Raw genomic sequence first — 22,164 nt, forward strand, 5'->3', positions numbered from 1 at the left:
ACAGTTCACGGCAGACAGAAGACAGCCAAAGCAGCAAGCAAGTCCAAGCGACAGTAGCAGCTTCTTTTTGTCCCTTGCATATTCTGTCTAGGCTACCAGGCTTCAGGCAGGGGCCAAACCAATCACTGGACTGATTTAGTAATCACACATCCTTAATTCCCAATGTTACACACTCTAGATCCAGACACCTCTGAAAAACCCCCACCTATGACCGCATAAGGCTTTGGGTTGAAGGGATGGTCATCTAGACACAAGCTATAACTTAGTTCATGGTAAGGATTTACCATAATGGATTTAGCCATTCCCCTACTGACATTTAAATTATCTCAAGTTTTTCAGTGTAATGAACAATTACAGTTAATATCCTATTCTAGAACATGTCTTTGCATTTGTACAAGTATTTGTATAGAATAGATGCTAAGAAGTAGAGTGGTTAAGTAGCTGTTATTCATTTATATATGTTTGTGCAGTATCTTCCTTGCATCTTTACCAAGTATTGGCATTATTTTTTTTTTAAACTTTGATTTCATTTAAATGAGTTTTTGGAACAGGTAGGGATTAATGGCTGTTTCCTTCATTTCAGTCTCTTTCTAGTTCCTCCCTTCTTCTTTCCCTCTGTTTTGGCCTCTGTCTCCAGTGGAGTATTATGTACAGGTATACCTGGGTGTCTGAACTTTGGCTGCCCAAATTCTGCACTTAAATGTATTTGGGCATATGTTTTGTGGACTCTTGCTGTATAACTCATGCTACCCTCCATCCAAAATTATATTGAATAAGATAAAAAAAAAAAAAAAAAAAAGTAACCCTTGCTTTCCTCACTTGCCCTCCAAATTCTGACTGTCCAAAACTGGGAACCCAGAGGGTTTGTGTACAGAAGAACACTTCCAGCCAGTCTTTGTTATATGTATTATACATTTTTTTCTTCTTGTGTATCTTTTGATCTTTTTATGTAGTTTACACAATAAAAAGGGTGTACATGTTTATGGTATCTATTGGTGTTCTAAAGGTTCCCAGGTTTTTGCTTTCCTTAAGTTGACTTTTCTCATTTAAGATTTTTTCCTGATCTTACTTATTTTTTATCATATGTACAATTATTTTTAGATACACTAGAATTTTTAGATAATTTATTTTTATACATTATCAATTTTGTCAGCATGCTTTCAATAAATGTTTCCTTTGTTGTTAATTTTTAATTCTACCTTTATCATATGTCAAGCATCTGTTTTGTAATGTTCTTAGAACAGTGCAAATTGTTAGGAATATTTTGATTCCTAGTTGGGAAAGTCCTTTGTCATTTGTTAAATATTTCTTCTATTGCTTAATTTTACTTCTAGGTACATGGAGCAGGAGGACAACTTGTCAATTTATGCTTCCTCCAGCAGTGTATAAGAACGTACATTTTTCCAGATCTGGGATAAGATGACTAGGTGTCTAGAGCCAAGATTTCTATGTTGAATAAACCTAAAAAAAGACAAATCTGTCCTGTAACCTAGGAGAGTCCACTGGGTTTGAAACACTGTTGGAGGGGCGGGGGATTTAGCTCAGTGGTTCCGGCGCCTGCCTCGCAAGCGCAAGGTCCCAAGTTCGATCCCCGCTACCAAAAAAAGTGAAACACTGTTGGAGCCTAGGGTTAGCTCTGACCATTTGGCTTGGTATCCTATTACTTATGTAGATCCACCCTCCCAGCTCCCACCACTTCTTGTTTCCTCTCCCCTTCTCCATTCAGTTGTTTGGGGAATTTTCATTTGTTCCTGAAGACCCAGTTCAGATGTTACCTTTTCTGGGAAGTTTTTCTTCATGCTAACAGTGAGAAGGTTGTTCTAACCTCTGTGCTTCATATTATTTATTCCTGAACATTAGCATTAATAAACTTAAAGCTGAACCAGGAGAGAGAGAGAGAGAGAGAGAGAGAGAGAGAGAGAGAGAGAGAGAGAGAGAGAGAGAGAGGGAGAGGGAGGGAGGGAGGGAGGCAGGCAGGGAGGGAGGCAGGGAGGGAGGCAAAGAGAGAGGGAGAGATCTCACATGTCATAAATGTTTGTTGAAAAAGAATAAAATATCCCTACCTTGGGAGAGCTCACCAGAGAATGAAAGCTTACAAGAAAAATAGATCCCAAAGCAGTGAATATAGGGTGTTCTTTTAAATCACTAATGGAAGAGCTTTGCTTTTCTGTAAATTTGTTGCCAGCCTGACCAGATTTAGGTTTTATTGTTACTGGCTAACCCCTAAATAATGTGCTGGACTCAAATTGAGACACAGGAAGACATTCCAGATGAAATGTTGCACAAAGACAAGGATACATTGTTACCAAGAAAGTTTCAAAATCTGAAGAGAAAATACCAAGAAATGGGATTAGATACTTCATATAGTATGAAACTGAGTTGTAAATGAAAGAACAGTCTGAATCTTTTTTTTTCTTTCCTTTTTCCCTTAGTACTGGATGAATGAATACACCTCATCCATTGGAATTGGAGTTTTTCATTCAGGAATTGAAGTATATGGTAGAGGTATGTGTACACACAGTTTAAATATACTTTCTGAAGATTTTGAATGTTAAAGGAATTGCAAAATTATAACTAGCTCTTTTTTTTAACCACTTCCATATGTTATTCCAGAAAGTAGGAAAAAACTTTCCCCATATTTGTTTATACTGTTTTGGAAAAAATGCCCAAAGTAGAATGTATTTGGGGAGAAAGTACTCAAAATACAAGAGTGTGCATTGATTTCACTGTCTCTTATTCTGAATTCTGTGGCTTTAAAAAACTTTTTTCTTTTGCAGTTATACCCTGTGATAGTTTGTGGTGCTGTACTGTGTATTATTAGAGTTCTAAGAAACTTTATACTGTGAAAAATGGCATAACAAAAAAAATCATTTCGGTTGGAAAGGGATTGGTACTAGACAATGTCAAACTTGAAATACCAATTTCCTGAGGGAATTTCAGTAATAAATTTGGTTTTTGTAGACTTATAAGTATGTATTTATAAACTGTAAAAGTAACACTGAGCAAATCCTGCCTTTGATTACATCTAGCATTTTGTACAAGAATGATGGCCTTTGTCTTTAACTCAGCCCTTTCCAGTCTTGTTATCTTCATTACGATAAATATAACTGGAGCCACTCAAACCAAGCTGCTCTCTCCTGTGTTCTGGTTCCCACTCTTGGTGCAAAATGATCTTGTATCAGTTTGAATCTTGAATCTTAAACCTACCTTAGAGCAGAAATGCCTTTATTTGCATCAACTAGGCAGTTTTTGTGGCCACTTAAAATATTATCGTGATTTATTCAGGGTTACCCCTGAAGACTACATACCAACTTTAAGAATACAAAAAAAACACTCATTTACTTACATGTTAAGTGTGTCAGTATGGTTATTATACTGTGTGTCGTCCCCCCCCCCCAATTTTGAAGATGGGACTTAGGGACCTTCCACATACTAATAAGCAGGTGCTCTGCCACTGAACTACATCCCCAGACCATGTTCATTTGTATATTCCACATTAGTGGATTTGGTTTAGCAAAATAAAATAAATCCTGACTATAAAGATCTACCATGTAAGCTTCATTTTACTTGAAAGTCCACACCTACCAAGTAATCCCAAGAAAAAGTGAGTGGCTTTTGCTGAAAGTTGAAGTAATTAGAGTGTTGCTATGATTGTAGTCTGTGGGTTTGCTGTCTTCATTTAGTCTGACTTTTTGCCAAATGTGTGTATTGCTTTTTAACTTGAATTTGGATGGTGTGTAACAATTTTTAAAGTGTCATTAACTTTTGAGCCACGTGATTATGCTGTGAAGTACAATAAGGGCATGTGGCATTTTCTTCATTTTTCAGATGAAGAAACTGAGGCCCACAAGTCATATTGGTAATAACCAATAGAACTAGGATTTGGATCCAATGGTGTTGTGTTGTGTTTTGTTTTGTTTTGTTTTTTGGTGGTACTGAGGATTGTAGGCTTTCCCACTGAGCTACATCTGTACCAAACTTTTTTTTTCTGAGGCAGAGTCTTACTAATTGCTAAATTCGCCCGGCTGGGTTTGAACTTGCATTTCCCCTGCCTCACACTTGCAGAGGGCTGGGTTACAGAAGTGTGTCATCGTGCCTAGCTGTTTGATGCAGTGCTCTTGTATGCAAGTCCATTGCCCTGTGACCCCCGAGTCATTGATTCCTTCATAAAATGATTCAGGAACAATTAGAAGCATGATTTGAAACATATCTATAAACTTACCAAAACTGACCAAATAAATTCTTGAAAGTGAATGATAGCTTCTTGTATGAAATTGTATCTGTGTCTTTCCTTGTATAAAGTTAAAAATTAAAATGTGATTTTTCCATGTCTAATCTGATTATCTGAAATATTTTTATAAAATTCTATCATTAAAATATTTAGTATTTATATTTCAAAATTGAATACTAAGCACTTTCTCATCTATGTTGGTTTTTTTCTGGGAAGACTGAATCAAAAGTAAATTTAGTCTTCATTTCTTTCCTATGCATTGTTATAAGACCTTTAAGATTATATTTAATAAATCTTAAATGTCTAATAAGACTTAAACTCCTTAATATCTAAGTGAGATTATCTGAATTATAGCCAGAAACTTTTGTTCCTTATGATTTGAAATCATTCTCCATTTTTGTTCTGGATGAGTTTATATCAGAAAAGCTGGACATAAATGCAATATAGTACAAATGGTGCCTTCCTAGGTAAAAGATTTACTGTGCAGAATTGTGTATGAGGGGGTGCCTGTTAATTTTAGAGGTTACTTTTTTCCTGAATGAAGGGAATTAAATTTATTGTTTTGTGTTTGATAATGTTGTGTCCTATAAAAATCAAGAATATTTACCCAAGGTACCATGAAAACTCAATGTCATTAGACAGTTTCCATAGAAGTGGCAGTTTGAAAAGTGCCAAAACACAAAGCTGACCACTAGAGAGACTACTGCCCCTTTGAGTGTTAGTCACTCTCCTCTTGCCAATATAAACAAATCCAGTATACCAGTCAAGATTGCCTTCGATGTCTTTCGTTATTCAAGTTTCATATCTTTTGTGACAACTGTTCTACAGTGGTAATAACTAAATGAGATGTTTGTGAAAGCATTTTATAAACTGAAAAATATTTAGATGGTATCATTATCTTCATCATTATCAAAGCTAATTCACCATTTGGCTAAATTTTGTGTGATAAATACTAAAAATCATGAGTTTTCTCTTTTCAGAATTTGCTTATGGTGGCCATCCTTACCCTTTTTCTGGAATATTTGAAATTTCCCCAGGAAATGCTTCTGAACTAGGAGAAACATTTAAATTTAAGTAAGTAGGGAGGATAATTTTTGTTACCCTGTCTTAGGTGCCAAAGCCTGTTTTTCAGGCGTACAAAATTCATTCTGTAGATTTAAGTTTAAATGTTTAAGTTACAGCTGCTGACACTTTATTTTTAAATGAAATCTATTTGTTATGTAAAGATGGGAATCCAAATCAAATGTCTGATAACCATTTATTCAGGACCTATGTAAGTTATTCTATTTTAAAGGTATTTTTATCTTTAACTCAGATTCTATTTCAGGAAACTTTCCTATTTAATGACAGACAATCCCTAACCCCCAGGCTCCTATTTGGGGTTGGGGCATTAATTGTTACCTACTTACCACTATTTTTTTTTTCCTTTTGTTGGTACATTTTAGGTATACAATGTAATGATAGTCATCATTGGAAATTTTCACCTTTACGTACTCTCTTGGTTTTTATTTTTCCCCCTTCCCCTGCCCTCCCTTCAATCCCTCCATCCCTCCCCATTTACAGAGACTTTGTTTCCTTTTTTTCATTTTCTCATATTAATTCCATTCCCTTCTTTCCTTTCCCCTGCCCCTCCCACTTCCCCTTCCCCTTTTCTTCCTATTTCACACTATCCACTATACCCTCTAGTCCTTATTTACACTTTCAGTTTCTCACACTAGAGAAACTATTCGGTATTTACATATGTGTGTCCTATTTATTTCACTTAAGAGTATCCCCTCAGTGTGCATCCATTTAGCTATAAATGTCTCTAATTTCTCATTTTTGATGGCTGAGTAGTACTCCATTTATATTTTTAAAAACCACATTTTCTTTATCCAGTCTCCATTTGATGGGCACTTGGGCTGTTTCCAAGTTTTAGCTATTACAAACTGTGCTGCTATGAACATGGTTGCAGATACATCACTGTGGCACGATTCTTTTATTTTGGGGAAGATACCCAGCAGGGGAATAGCTGGGTCAAATGGGACTTCCAGTCCTAGTTCTTTGAGGTATCGCCATACTGATTTCCACAGTGGCTGCACCAGTCTACACTCCCACCAGCAAAAATCTCTTTCTTTTCTCAATGAAAGGAACACTTTATAAATTTGAAATAACTAAACAGTTGATTAGCCTGGACACTATTAAGATACAGGTATTCCAGTGCTCGCTTTGGCAGCACATATACTAAGATACAGGTATTCCATGCAATGATAAACCTACAATGTGTGGATATGGATGTTTCATGGAGTCTGAAAATCTACATGTTAGGAAATTTCCATTTTTTAATCAAAGTTTGTATTTAAAGTGTTCTTTACAATCTTAGTTTCCAGAAGCTTTAAAGAAACTGCTGAATAACTTGCCAAGTGAAAAATAATGTAATGAGCTTATAATACAGAAATTCAGTATCAGGCTTACACACTACTAAGATCATGGCTCTCTTACTTTATTATTGAATTGATACATTTATACATAGGAGTGTAGTAATACTACACTTCCTGAATCCATTCCCTAGGACTCCCTTTTGGAAACAGTACTTGACGAGATGATTTTCTAATTGTTTTCAGCCTTCTTTGATGTCTAACTTGTATCTGACTAAGATTTTGCTTTTCATTTTTGCAATAGGGTAGATTGTTTCCTTTTTGGTATTTTTTAATAATGCTTTATAAATTTGAGCAAGTTTGACAATTTGTTTCACTGCAGAACAGTGACAAATAACTGATTGTTTCTAAGTGAAAATGTGGCTAGCTCTTGCTGGTGAGTGTAATTAAGCAGGAATATTTTTATCTTTGATATGGTCCTCTAATGACATATGTTTTATAAACAGTCTAACTTGTGCACTTATATAATTCAGAAGTAGTGAACTTACAAGTTTATTGCAGAAAAGTAAAAACTAAAATAAATGAAAATTTTTAAGTTTCTCATTTACCTGTAAGCCTATATTAACCCTGATTTGTTGCATCAGTCATAATATTCCTGGAAATAAGCAAATGTTTAAGTATATTTAATACAAATACCTGAAACTCACACAGCTATGTTCTTTTTTGTTGTTCTTTTTGTTTTTGTTGTTGTTCTTTAAGAGAAGCTGTTGTTTTAGGGAGCACTGACTTCCTAGAAGATGATATAGAAAAAATTGTAGAAGAACTGGGAAAAGAATACAAAGGCAATGCCTATCATTTGATGCATAAAAACTGCAATCACTTTTCTTCAGCTTTATCAGAGGTAAATATTTTATTTTAAAAGTTCTTCAGATAAATAACATTTGCTAGAATATTCATTGTCTCGCTGTATTCAATTTTGATTTGTTTCTTTTTCTGATTATTTGTTTTGTAAAAACCACAGTATTGTATTTCTGTTGCAGGAATGACTTTTCCAGATTGAGAGATTGAGAGTCAGTTTAGCTTTAAATGGTAATTGTGTTTGTTTCTTTGCAGTGGGTAGAGAGTGAGTCTTACTCTTTATTCATTTGTTTACAGCTGTGTGTTAGTCAGCTTCTCATGGCTGAGACAAGTACCTGAGGAAAATATTTTGGCTCACAGCTTCAGTGCATGGTCAGCTGGCTGTGTTGTTTGGAGGCCTGTGACAGCATGGTGCGTCCCAGCGGGGACACAGTAGAGCAAAGCTCACTCACACCTCCTCGTGTCCTGGAAGCAGAAGGAGGAACCAGAGTCCCTTCTAGGTCCTAGCCTCAGTGAACTAACTTCTTCCGGTAGATCTCACCTCTAAAGGTTCTGCCATCTCCCCATTGCCCTACAGGCTGGCAGCCAAGCCTTTAGCACATGAGCCTTTGGGGGGGATTTAAGGGCCAAACCATAACAAACTTGAAACTTTTCAATTTAAGGAAAAATGCCTAGGAAACTGATGCGTCTTAGCTGCTAAAACTTCTCTTTTGCTGAATTTAGTTGCCAACTTGAATTTTTTTTTCTTGGCCCTTATTTATTTATGAGTTATTCATTTCTCCTATCTGAAAATTTGCTGACCTCTCACACAGGCACTTAAGTTGCTTCCCTATTCTTGCATCCCAAACAGAAGATAGAGGAAAGAAATGAAAATAAGGTCTAGAGAATTAAATAGCACATGACTCCTCAGCTTTGACTCTTAGCAGATAGTTACACTAGTAGCATCAAGGTACCACAGATATTGCAAAAAATGTAAAGAAGAAAATGAGCTACTTATTTTAGTGACTTCTATGCAGAAATGCTTGGCTACCAGGCCTTTTGCACTTCCCCTTTCCAACAGAGCTATAGTTGTCTCTTACCATACTAGTCAAAGTGTGTTTCATGGACCAGCAGTATCACTTAGGAATTTGTGGAACAAATATCTCTACCCCGCTATGTATGTACTGAATCAGAATCTTCATTTTATCAAGATCTCCAGGTGATTCATATGAAGATAAAGATTTGAGATGCTCCACCAGTCTGTGGATGCATCAGTAACACAGAGGGGATGTAGTCAGTTTGCAGGGAAGGGGGAAAGGTGGTTCTGAGCTTTTTTGACCCCCATGTATTATATATGCAGGGAATTCATGCAGAGACTCTGTCTCTAAAAGGTGGCGGAGGGGTGAAAAAAATGTTAGTGGGACCCAGCTTCTTTACTTTTTGCTGGCATAGAGTGCAAGTTTAAGTCCTTTGAGTATCAAAAATGTCTCCATAAGTGGTGACTTTTACTCTGATGTTTGCTTATTGGGGCCTGTGGTAAAAGGAGACTACATAAAGAGAGACAGTCTCCAGATGGAAATACACTAGTAATGGTTTTCAAAGCAGTTTTCAAGTTCCTAATGATCTCTTATAAAATCAGATGTTTGACTGGTGATTAACCAGCCTGACATGCATATTTTTGAGTGGATCTTAGAAAGGGATTCCGAAAGCCTTACATGTCACCTCAACTTGGAAGTGTGCTTGTCTGACCCTCCAGCATCTCAGCTTTATGCTAAAGAAAAGCCCGTAGCTTTGCTTTGCGCATTTTTTCCCCCTCTGAAATTCATAGATATTATTTCCCTGGGCTTGACAAACTAAAACCAGACATGGTCTGTCCGTGGTTTTGGCCTCTGCATAATCTCGGTTAAACTGAAAGATACAGGCTCAGAGAACAAGATTTCTGTGTGGGAATCACTGTAGATTTAGGACACTTTTCTGTAAGGCCTTCAACTATGTAAAATGGTTGTTGACTGAAGCATGTGGGACACTTGTACATTTCCGTGGGAAAGCACTTCTCTGGCAGGACCTTCTGAAATCAAGCTTCTGGTCAGCTTGGTATTTCCGGTACAGGGACTAATTTTGTTCCTGACTTAGTGCTTGCGAGGCAGGCGGTGGCACCACTGAGCTAAATCCCCGGCCCCCTGACTTTTGATTACTGCCACAAGTTACAAGTGATAGGGAAAGCCCATCACCAAGACTGTGACTCTGATGCTCACAACTGACAGAGATGTGTCACCAGAGTCTAGACTCAGAACTTTATAGATGAGTTCGACAGTGGGCTGATAGCCTAGCTTTCTTCCACATTTCTTCTGATACCCACAACTTCATAGGACAGTTTTATTACTTAATTGTAATTGTCCCCAGAAATGAAATGGTCTTTCTACTCACTAGACCAATGATCAGAATAAAAGAGGTAAGTGATTCTATTAATCCATTTTGAAACTTTCTGAAAATTCAGGATTTAATTTTGACCAATTCCTAACATGGGTATGTCTTTCTGTTTACATTATATAAAAATATTTCCCTATGAAAACTCTTTTGTTCCACTTTAATACACCCCTTCCAGACAAAAAGTCTCCATGGGAGCAGGACATCATTTTTAAAACGTGAAGTTAGAGTGCTAACTGAAACATAACTGGTTTTGCAATAAAAATCAAAATCTTGGCACCTTGGGAGACTCAAAGGAAGACTTAATCTTTCAGTACTGAATCTTTGCATTTCAGTACTGCTGTTTCCCTTTTCCTAGAAAAACTTCCCATGCTTTTTAAGCACTGCATGCACTTTGAATTCATTCAGGCTGCTGAGCCCCTGCTCACACCTAGCAGTGCTGACTCCAAGACAGGAGAGGAGGCTTCATCTTCTGTACCTCCCTTAGAGGACACCTCTAGGTGCCACCCGCTCTCAGGAGAGTGGTCATCTGGTACTGTGGTGGACAAACAGACCTGGGACTGACTGCCCTCAGGTAATCCCTCTGAAACAAAGACACACTGATTTTTCACCTGGATTGGAAACATAGAGGTTCCACCAGACTTCATGTTCCTTTTCCCTTCCTAATTTTCCTTTTGTTGTAATCATAGCTGTGAATACAGGCATAGGCATACTTGGCATAGGCCAAGTCCTATAACTCCTCAGCAAATCTTCAAACCTAAAGGTAGTTTTAGGGACCTATAACATAGTTCCTTCCCTGTCATTCTCCAAAGATGACCTTTTCCCCCTCTCTCCCTCCTTCCTTCCCTTCTCCCCTCCCCACTTTTGAAAATTTAGTATTGTGGATTTTCTTTTTTCCCTGGATTTAAAAATATTTTGTATATTGCAGTTCAGTGCAGGTACAGCTCTTGTTCCATTTGTCCTTCTTCAAGTCTTAATTTGCCCCAATAATCTTTAATAGACTTTTCTGTTTTCTGGCATGATAAGATATTCCAGGCTCATCCATATACTGTATTTCTTAACCTAGAACTGTTTGCTTCTAATAAGAAATATTTAGAAACCTTAATCTGGGTTCCATATTACTGCTAAATTGATGTCGTTTCTAGATTTCTTTTTTCCCCCAATAGATAGGTGTCTGACTTTTTAACAGGCACATTCACATTTTAATTATTTATTTTTCAAAGTAAAATTAGTTTATCACATGTCCCACAAATCAGCTGATGTAATAATCTACACCAAAAGAATCTATTCAGATAAAAACAGTAGAAGTCACAGAAACTGCTTGGGCCTAAATCTCATTATTATTAGCATAAAACATGGCCACGGACTGGAGCACAGTGAGAGGGCGGCATTCGTCTCCTGGGAGTCCCCCACATTCCATAAAACTGTGTCCCAGAAAACATGCTGTCTGTCCCACAGCTGGAGCTAGAGTTTTAGTTAGCCTTATCAGTACTGTGTGTCTGTCTTAAGGCAAAAATTTCAGTGGTCACCGACAACATAATTACTCATTCTTTATCTCTTTATTCCCACAACAGCTAGGATAACGGGGTCCTCGTCGCCATTGATAGTATGATTACTGGAAAGCTGAAGGTTTTTAGGGTTTATTATCTTTAGAGCATGACTTAATAAAGAGATACAGTCAAATGGGTGTGTTTTACAATTAACTGGACTAATTTCTTTCTGTGTGGTTATATCGACTGCACCACCTGTAGTTAGGTTCATTTGTTCTGTTTATCTTTTTTTTAGGAGGTTGCATTTGTTGTTGTTTAATTTTATGTTAAATAAAATCTTCCCACAGCTTCAAAGTCATATCCAAAAAAAATGGTATATTTATGGAAATCTAGCTCCATTGTATTCTCCTTCTCTTCTTTGGCTTCTAGAACTGTAGGAAAATAAATCAGTAGTGTTTTAAACTCCAAATTTTATAATTTGTTACAGCAGCCATAGAGAGCTAGTACTGATGTTGGTACCTTAAAGTAGGGTGCTACTATAACAAACAACTAAAAATGAAAAAGTAGTTTTGGAATTAGGTCATAGAAGAGGACTGGAGCAGTTTTGAAGAGTTGGGTAGAAAAGGCCTAGATTACCTTGAACAGACTGCTGTAGAAATAAGGATATGAAAAGTGCTCCTCATTAAGGTTTAAAAGGATATGAGGAAGATGTCATTGAAAACTGGACAGAGGAGATCCTTGTTACATAGTGGTAGAAGCTTAGCTGAATTGTGTTCTGCAGTTATATGGAAGGCAAAACTTACAAGCAGTAAACTTGGTTACAGTCTCCTTTCTTGTTATAGTAAAATGTGCAAAGACAATAGAAAAAGGAACTGTTAAGCAAAAAAAAAAGGACTCACTACTTGATTTGGGAGTTTCTCGGCCTATTGAGATTGTAAAAGATGCTAAATCTGAAACTTTACTGATAGGAAAGTGTGTTATAGAGAGAAGGCGGGGGATGTAATGGAGCCACCTTTCAACTCCTGAAGAGCGTACGTAATACGTGCCTCATGGATCCTCTTAACCATCTCAGCAGAAACCAAGAATAAAGTTGGGCCATCCAGGAAAAATCTAATGAAGTCATAGAACACACGTGGGGGCCCCACAACATTTTTGAGCATGTTATATTCGCAGGAATACTGCCTCCTTGGGCCGAAAGTATGGAGAGAGCACAAAATGAAAGAAGACTCTTAGACTCTAAAACTTACAGGCAGGAAATAGGTTGGAGAAAGAGGAAGTGTGAGTCCAGGGACAGACTTCAGAGGCCCAGAGGGCAGAGCAAGAGTCCTAATGTCCTATTGGATTTCAAAACTGGTAGGACTAATAAGTCCTTGTTTCCTTCCGTGTTCTCTCTTTTGGATTTGGAATGTCTATAACTTACTTGTCCAACCATTACATTTTAGATGTGTCATACACTTTCCTCAACTTCACTTTTTTTCATTCAACAATATAGCAGGTCCCCTTATCTAAGGGAGCTGTGTTCCCAGGCCCCAGTTATGCCTGAAACTACAGATGGTATTGAATCTTACACTGTTTCCATAAACGTATATACCTGTGATAAAGTTTAATTTATAAATTAGGCACAGTAAGAGATAATAAAATAGAACTATAATTTAAATACTGTTATAAAAGTTATGTGAAAATTGTTTCCTTTTTTTTTTTTTTTTTTTTTTCGTTTCTTTCTTGAAAGAGTCAAGACAATATTAGTTTTGGACCACAGTTGAGAATAAGTAACAAACTCCAGAAAGCAAAACCTTAAGGAAGACACTACTGTACTATATATCTGAAGAGTTCATTCTGTAAGGGCTGGGGATTTAGCTCAGTGGCACCATGCCTGTCTTGCAGCTACAAGGTTCTGAGTTTGATCCTGTGTACCAGAAAAAAAAAGTTCATTCTCTAGCAGCATAGAGAAACTTCTGATTTCTCAGCTGAGTAGTTCTTATGTGGATGACCATAATTTATTCTACCACTTTCCTGTTAATGTTATTTGGGTTATTTTTGGTGTTTTTCCTATTCCAAAAAGTGAGGTAATAAATACCCTCATACATCTCCTTATTTTTGCCAGTGTGTCTCTGACATAAATTCTTAGGATTGCTCAATTGAAGCTTAAAAGCAAAAGGCATTTTGCTGTGTAAACCAAGTACTATTTGACCACTAGCCACAGTAAGAAGTATGTTTTAAATTATAACCCAGATTATGTGTGTGGACCTGTATGCACATGCATATTTATCACATTACCTCACTTTTTGACAGTCTTTTATTTTAAAAAATTCAGAATGCAATGCTCATTGATCTACTAATGAGTCTTAACTGAAAGTTTTCAAAACATTGACACTAGAGTTTGCTCCCTTTTTATGAAAAAACAGATAGTGCATTGTTTAGGTTTATGAGCCAACGATTTATGATCTCAACTCTGCCTCTGCTACATAGCCCAAGAGTCATATGAATGGGCATGGCTGGTCCAGTAAAATTTTATCTACAGAAACAGGTGCCTGAAGATTACAGAACTATTACAGGATAATCAAGCCATGCCCTAAGTCACCTTCACCTGTAGCACATAGAAATATGGAGGAGGGTAGATTGCTGAATAACATTAGAGCTCAGACAGGAAATGATTGTTGAATAGACAGAGTGGCTGTCATGTTAACCCAAATGTTCTTAGTTGCCACTTATGTGGTTACTGTCCAGATATGCAGATATTCCTAAATATGTTTCGGGTATAGAAGGTATTTACCAGTGTTTTTAAAAGTAGAAGAGTGTTGGAAGACTCTGGGTTTTATCCCCAACACCATCAAAAAAAAAAAAGAAGAAAAGGATAGATGGGAGTGGTGTTGCCTAAGGTAATTGCCCAATTTTCTCCCAGAGCTGGTCCGTGCATACATTCTTCAAATCTTTAAATACGTGTCTGCCCCTTCAGATACTGTAAGAAGTATTGGATAATCAAAAATGAACAGAGCACACTACCTTACCTCAAGTAAAACCTCAGCCAGGGATTTGGCTCAGTGGTTTCACTGCCTGCTGTGCAAGCGCAAGGACCCAAGTTTGATCCCCGGTACCAAAACAAAAAAAAAAACTCAAAACCTCAGTTTACCTATAGTTCAGAGAGAGATGGTATTTAAAATATAATAATCATTAAGGGGTAAAGCTAAATTGCTGGGGAGAAAAGTTACATTGCATTCATAGGTGCCAGCATATTTAAATTTTAGCTAATTTTGGGGGCATAATGTACCTTGAAACCTCTTTCCAAGTTCACTAAGATACACAGATATTTAAGATGGCACTTTTCAGATAACGATCATAATCTTTGGCCTGTCTAGAGGCAACACCAAAGGAGCAAGGGAGTATGGGTTAAGTCAAGTCCAATATTGTATGCCAGGGGGGAGGATAATGAAGAGTAAGTTTTGTAAAAGATCCAGTTCTAACTATTTGAAATGGCCGGGGTGGGATTCAGAAGTCCTGAGGACAGTAGAAGGTGAGAAGTGGGCACTCAGATGCAGCACATCATCAGCTACACCCATTTCTACCTGATTAAGAGTCTTCAGACTGAAACATGACCAGATTTGATGCTTTGTTCCAACCTAGCCCTGGTTCTGCAGAGGAGTCACAGTGCCAGGTCTTCATGTGAGGACACTTCTTTCTGGATCAGGACAAGCTTCCTTGAAACAAACTTAGTTGTGGACAGAAGTAAAGGGGTAAGATCCAGGCCAGTAAAAATGAAGTGATAGAGACTAGAGGACGGTAGAAAGATAGCTTTGAAAAAGAATTGACAGGAAAACATCCAAGATGACTCTTATAGCTACCTGGGTTTCGTTTACTTTAATAATATGTTGTATTAATAAGCACCTTCTTTTTCTATGTCCAAAGTACTTTTATGTGTGTCTCAGAGCAGTTCAAGGATCAAAGAAAGAAGCCAAGTGGAATTAGCTTGATTTTACTTTTAAAAGCAAGCAGCTTGACAAGGTTCTTCAGAAAGGAAAGAATGGCGCTGACGGAAGGAACCCTGGGCTCCTAACTTAAGGAGCCTCTCATTATCAGAAGCCTGGAGTGGTAGCACTGAACGCTAGTCTGCAGTGGCTTGTCTTTATAGCCACCTCCTGCCCTGCACTTTCGTGGCAGTGGACCAGATAACTAGCCTCTCTGACCTAATGCAGAACTCTTTCTCCTCTATAGATACTTTGTGGGAAAGAGATTCCTCGCTGGATCAATCGACTTGCCTACTTCAGTTCCTGCATACCCTTTCTACAGAGCTGCCTCCCGAAGGAGTGGCTCACTCCCGCAGCCCTGCAGTCCAGCGTTAGCCAGGAGCTCCAGGATGAACTGGAAGAAGCAGAGGATGCTGCTGCATCTGCTGCCATGGCGAGCACTGCAGCAGGCTCCAGATCCGGGCGCCACACCAAACTATAAATATCTCCAAAGTCACACCTGCGGAACTGTCTCTGGCAGTTGAATATCACTAGAGAAAAGTAAACAGAGTAAGCATCCTTTGGATATTTTGTATGCAAAGATGGCTCTCCCCTAAATCCCAGTTTTTCAGCTCAGGATTATATTTGTAATCAAAAAAAAAAAATCACTTTGGCACAGGAGGGAGAACTTTGTACAAAGCTGCCCTCTGCTTTTTTTTAACCCACTTGTAAATTTGGATTTACTTCTTCTGTTTTATACAAGCTCTGTTAAGTTATGTTTACAGTATTTTGTATCGCTGTTTACAAATCTTGCATGGACTTCTGCTGCCTGAAAGAAGAAAATCCTCGTCTTCACAAATTAGGCAGGTAATCTTTGTACACTTCCTGACAATTGCCAGAGCTATGGCATAAATAATAGGCACACAAAAGGGTACTCACAGTTATAGTTGCCATCACCTGCTTAAGAATTCTCTTTTAGATTTGTATTTGTTTTGTTAATATTTTTGGCACCAGGATGCAGAGAACCAAACTGGCCTGCTGTGAAGGAGCACACACCGCCCCAAGGGCTTGGGATCCTGGGTCATTTCCTCCTCTCTTCCCACTCCAAGTAGCACATCTCCCAAGGTGCCCATGGGACAGTTGGTTGCATCCCAAATATCCGTCCACCAAGCAGGGTGGTCTTCTTGTGTAAGTCTGGCTTTAATGCCTACGATTCTGTAAGATTTTTCTGTTGAAGATAGTCTTGTAACTGACAAGTATTTTTGCACACATGTTGTGGGAGGAGCTTCATTTTTATTTTAAGACATCATTTCCTCCCCACACAGGATTTTGTTCATGAGATAGGAACATCCTAAGTGGTAGCCTTCTGAGTAGCAGTATGAGTTGACACTCAACTGTTTTTCACTGTTCGGGCTTCCTTTTCTACTAGACCTTGAAAACTAGATTCTAAAGAAACATTCCATTGAGGTAATTCTTTAATATTTCATACTTTTTATCTACCATATCAGAAAGCATATTTTGTTACGGGAGTAGCTCCACCTCATAAAAGAATGCCTATTCTCATTGACTTCTTGATGAAAAATTATATTTGTCTTAACATTCATCTTTTTATGTTCTCCCAAATGTATGTATCTTACCTCACATAACTTAAAGAATGAATTTGTCATTAGAGATAAATCCTCACTAGCAAGGATGCTGTCCGCTCAAGCCTACTCCCAGTTTGACCCTTGGATGTAAGAACCAAGTCATTACATGTTAAATTGAATATTTCTGCCTTAAGAATGAATGTCCTAAGTAAAATATTGGATGCAACATATAAATGATCTAAGGCAGTGATTTCAGCTTTAGATGTTAGTTTTAAGGTTATTTACGTTTATTTAAACTTTTGGATTGGATTATTTGCTATTGCTTTCTGTGATGATACATATCTTTCAGTGAACTACATTTTTAACTTTTCCATAAGCTGATTTTGATTGATTTTTATCAACTCAAGCACACCCTATTGATAGGGAAAATAAACCTTAGGTTATAAACATTCGCCTGAGGAAAATGAAACCACTTTATGCTTTTTGACTATTCTATTTCCAGAGAGAAAAAAAGCCTTTACAAATTACTCTCAGTTCTTTAGGGGACAGAGCACTTGTTTTTAAGAGATGTGATAGAATACATGATCTTTATGAAATGTTGACTTGGTTAAGGTCTACAAATGAGACTTAAGACAAAGCATTTAGGTTCCACCCATCTAAGTTGTTCACTAAAAGAAGAGCTCTAGCACCAAAAGCCAGATTAGTAGGAAGTGGTTTGATGCCTTTGGCCTGGGGTTTTTTAGTAATATGGATTATAGTTTTTTCTAATCCATTCAAATATACATGTTTTAAATGTGGGCTACTGACCAGAAGGAGTAGCCATTAGTTAGACACTTCTTGGTGAATAGCCAGGAACATCTGATCTTTGCTTATCCACAATTCAGCAAGTCAACATATAGATGGTTTTTGTTGTATTTACTGTCATCTGCAGCATTTGGAGTTTAAGACTAGTACAAAAGCTATTAGGAATACTGGCCTATGGCCAATTGTCACACTAAAAATTACCAGATAAAATTCTGGACATGTAGCTGGGCATGGTGGCACATGCCTGTAATCACAGCATTTGGGAGACTGAGTCAGGAGGATCACTACAAGTTTGCCCTCACGCTGTAGGGTGTACTTCGTTTCCTACTTTTACTTGGCCCAAACTCGCTCTACAGAGCCTGTTTCTTTTCCTACCTTTAATAAAACTTCACTGCCATTAAGAACAAAAAACAAAAATTCTGGACATGAGATTCCTTGTAATTTAATTGTACTTGAAGTTGAGAGAAGAAATATCTCTCTTTAGAAAATCTCATTCATAGGGTCCAGGGATTTAGCTCAGTGGTTCCGCCCCTGCCTCGCAAGCACAAGGTCCCAAGTTCGATCCCCGGTACCAAAAAACACAAAATCTTATTCAGGTTAGGTCCTTCTTTACAGTTTAAATTGAAAATGGATTTAATTAGCATTTAACCTGCTTTTCCTTGCCCCTGCACAAAAAGAATCTTGTTCTTAACCTGATCTCTGTTTTATTAACAAAAAGAAAAATCTTACGTCAAAAATCTGGTAATTAGTGTACATGTGATCATTGGAGTCAGATATACTTTTATTGTAATAACCAAGTGAAACATTTTTCCTGATGGGTTAAACAGTAATAATGATGTTAGCAGGTCAGAAGCTTCCGTAGTTTGTTTTTAATGGCCCTTGGGGTTTTTTTGTTTTGTTTATTTGTTGTTTGTTGTTTGGGTTTTTTGTTTTGTTTTTTACCCTGAGAAGGGGCATCTGCTTTGCAAAGTGGCTTGTGGGATTGTGGAGGGTGGTGGTACCATCTTACTGAGTGCGCCTCCACTTGATGCCTGGACTCCAGCCAACTATTGCTCTGACCCACAGCAATAGCGCAAGTTACCCATCACCAGCATTTGTACAGAGCAGGGAATTCTGGTTTTAGTCAATTGATAACATTGTGTGTATGAGGAGATTTAGCACCAGACAGCTGCAGGACTCTGTTTCCATGGCTTCTTCCATCACAAAACGGGTAGAAACACATTCACTGCTTCAGGGTTCTAATCTGTGTGTCTTCTTATGGCTCCGTATCTGTAAGATGCCCTGTGAATTTGCAACATGCTGTATTTCTTCTAAAAGTTGAGTTTTATTCAGCAAGTTGGCCATACTGCTGTTGTACCCTCTTTTCTTCAGTATGGTTTGAGAGTGCAGCTCAGTCGTGAGGCTTTTGCTGTCTACTCAGTTCATACACAAACGTCTTTGTTGTCCAGAGGTGTTACAGCTGTCAGAGTCTTCATGGACCTGAAGATAATATCTTGTGAAGTTGAATGCAAGTGTACTGTCATTCATAGTGTTTATATAAAAATACCAGGAATCTTCACTTTTGCTACCTTAATATAGCATTGGGCTATCATGTTAAAACATTGATATACATCGATTTATTAAAAAATACTTTTATAAGAAATGTTTTATAGTACTTTCTGACCTCTAGGAGACTGCTGTTGTATGTATGGGGCTGGGCGTGAGGGAAGTCATGGCCAGACTCCACATCTTCCTCTGTAGTCACAAGTTTGCACTGAGGTCGTGGGTCCACACTTTAGCTGTCAGAGAGCACATAGGAACACGTAGGAGCAGCTGCCAGCCCAGGAGTCTGGAGAATGGAGACAAGGCAGGCGGCCCAGAAGGGGCTCCCCTGAGAACGCAGGGAGAAACCTACAAAGGAATAGTACACACACACACGCACACACAAAGCAGCAATCACTTTAGCCTGAGTGACCGGGCTCTTCATTTCCTGTGAACCTGTTCTGCTTGATGCCTCCTAGCTGAGTAATATTTCCATCCACTAATTTAAAAACTTCTCTTGAGTCCGAGGATTTAGCTCAGTGGTTCTGCCGCCTGCCTCACAAGCACAAGGTCCTGAGTTCAGTCCCCGGTACCAAAAACAAAAAACTTCTCTTGAAATAAGTAGTACTAAATAAATGAGTAAGGTCCATAATGGTCTGTCAGTGCCTGGCTACCCTACTGAATAAGAATAATTCATCTGTTGTCACCTCAAGGACAGGAACCAAAGGGAACACCCCTGCTCCCCAGGCTGGTACTGTTTCTTAATAGTAATAAGGAAGTTACCCGCTCAGACCTGGTAAAGCAACTTCAGGCCCTTGCCTATAGAATGGATGCCAGGTCTGCTGGAAGACCTGGGAGGTTTGGGGTTTTGTTTTTCCTTTATTGTCCACCTTAAAGTTCTCCCACTATCCTGGTATTAGCCTGGTTCTAACTTTACAGAAGTCTGTGCAAATAAAGATTAATGGCTTCTTGCTGCACTTCCGAAGTTACATTGGTGGCAAACAACTACTTATTTCCTTATAGATTTGAAAACCCAGACAACTGCTGACCCCTGCCAAACCTCTCCCTTTAATCCCTTCCCCAAAAGGAAAGTCCTCCCAAAAGGATCATACCTTGAACCTACATTGAGAATTTTTCTTGCAGTCAAGGCCAAAGAGAACGCTAAAGATATATAAGAGACCTCTTAACAGGATCAGGGAGGCATTTGTTTCCCAGGGATAAGATGAGCCCAGCTCTGCAGCTCTGCCCTGAACTGAGAAAGCTTCATTCATGGTGCCTACTGAGAATGCTATTGACTGGAGTAGGTAAGGCCGCCATTTCGAGCTCTTCCTCACCCCTGACCCGATAGCCCTGGAGCAGTTGCCTGGTTCCACAGTACACTCACTCCTAGCCACTTGGTGGGCCTCATGGTTAGAGAAGCCTTGGCTGCTACCCTGTTGCTTTCATATCCCAAACTTCCAGATGGTGTATGACATGGACCTGGACAACCTTCAGGTGCTTCGGAAGCCCCAGCCACACATCCATACAGGTTGTCCTTAGTCCATAGGCAAGAGTATCAAGCCAGACTCCTTCAAGTGGCATGAGTGATTCCTCTGCTCTACACTGGAGGAGAAGTATACATTAGACATGGTGTGAAAAACAAAAATGAGGAAGACCATTTGTCTGCCCGGAGTCTTCAGTCCACATGGCCAGTGCATATCCGCTCAGGCTGGGCTTTCAGACTGCAAAGCCAGAGTCTGATCCTTGGCTCTAACAAGAAAACTTGTGTCTTCCTCTTCTGCCAGAGTCAGCAGGTGCCACAGAAATGCCCCAGTTTTGCCCCCTGACAGGTAGCTGATAGCCCACAAAAGACCAGCGTCCTCACAGAAAAAGATAATCACTTAAGTTGTAAAAGCAGAAAATTTGAGGACAAAGAACAGGAAAAGATTTTTTTGTACCCCTGCAGTGTGCTTGAAGCTGTGCTATACTTTGACATGCCGTTTCATTTAATTGTCAGAGTGGCCTCTTAGGTTATTCCTGCTTTACACAAGAGGTCATTGGCCCAAGATCACACGGATGGCATAGGAGAAGTCCATACTTCGCCAACTCTGAAGCTTTCCATTGAGGCGTACTGCCGTTTTTAAATGGAGACTCCATCCCACCCCAGATCTAATCTGTGTGCAAATCAGCATTTTACTGAGATCCCCAGGTGATTGCATTAATGTTTGAAAAACGTTGCTCTATGCCATAAGACTCGGTTCTGTGTGGTGCGAGCCTACCCTGCCCCTAGAAATGAGTATTTCTTGAGTAAAGTGACTGTCAACCTGGACAAGTGAATGTCTGATGGGCCTGGCAGTCAGTTCCCCTCCAAAATTCAGCAGAGCAGCAGAATCCAGGCGCTAAGGGTTCTGGACCACATCAGCTGTCCTCCAGCTTCCTGTGAGACTGCCAGGCAGCACCCATCATGTGGCTGCCCCTCTTTACATCTGTCACCACCGAAGGCCCAAGCCTCCTGGGCCCTCCATCCCAGATCTTTGCCCCGCCTGTTCTGTGCGTGCCCTCATCTGGCCAGCACTCTTCATCTTCACTGCCCCCTTCCAGAATCCCCTCAGAAATTCCCAATCAGCAAATGCCCAACTGACACCATTCTTTCAAATGCTTCTCCTGAAATCTGGCTATCCCTAGAGCTCTCTCGCTCAGCATTTGTGTCATCTGCCATTTGTGCTGTTTGCACATCATTTCTCTCTCCTCCCTCCTTTGATACCTCCAGCCCCCAGCCCCGATATCCAGTTCTGCCAGCTAACTCCCCATCGCTGTCACCCACTGCCCCTCACTGCCATCCTTTCTTGTCATCCTTCCCAGTGACAGCACTCACAGATGGCCGGGCCCATCCAGTCCTCTAGCCCGATGTTCTCAACCAGGACTCTTGCCATTTGTGGTGGGACATTTCTTTGTACCAGACAGTCCTGCCCATGACAACACCTCTGTCAT

General features: G+C 39.1%; 1 protein-coding gene across 1 annotated transcript in view; it reads left to right on the forward strand.

The window, feature by feature from the left end:
- The window catches only part of Desi2 (desumoylating isopeptidase 2), a 48,106-nt gene extending 28,791 nt beyond the window's left edge, over positions 1–19,315 (forward strand). Inside the window, exons 2-5 of the mRNA XM_004853500.4 lie at positions 2,433–2,505; positions 5,212–5,305; positions 7,348–7,489; positions 15,552–19,315. Coding sequence (XP_004853557.1) covers positions 2,433–2,505; positions 5,212–5,305; positions 7,348–7,489; positions 15,552–15,785 — 543 coding nt within the window. The 3' untranslated portion in view covers positions 15,786–19,315. The remainder of the gene's footprint in view (positions 1–2,432; positions 2,506–5,211; positions 5,306–7,347; positions 7,490–15,551) is intronic.
- Positions 19,316–22,164: the final 2,849 nt, after the last annotated feature.

Source organism: Heterocephalus glaber, unplaced genomic scaffold, assembly GCF_053883595.1.
Source record: "Heterocephalus glaber isolate CG9 unplaced genomic scaffold, H.glaber_assembly_v1.0 deba00001600, whole genome shotgun sequence".
NCBI lineage: Eukaryota > Metazoa > Chordata > Mammalia > Rodentia > Bathyergidae > Heterocephalus > Heterocephalus glaber.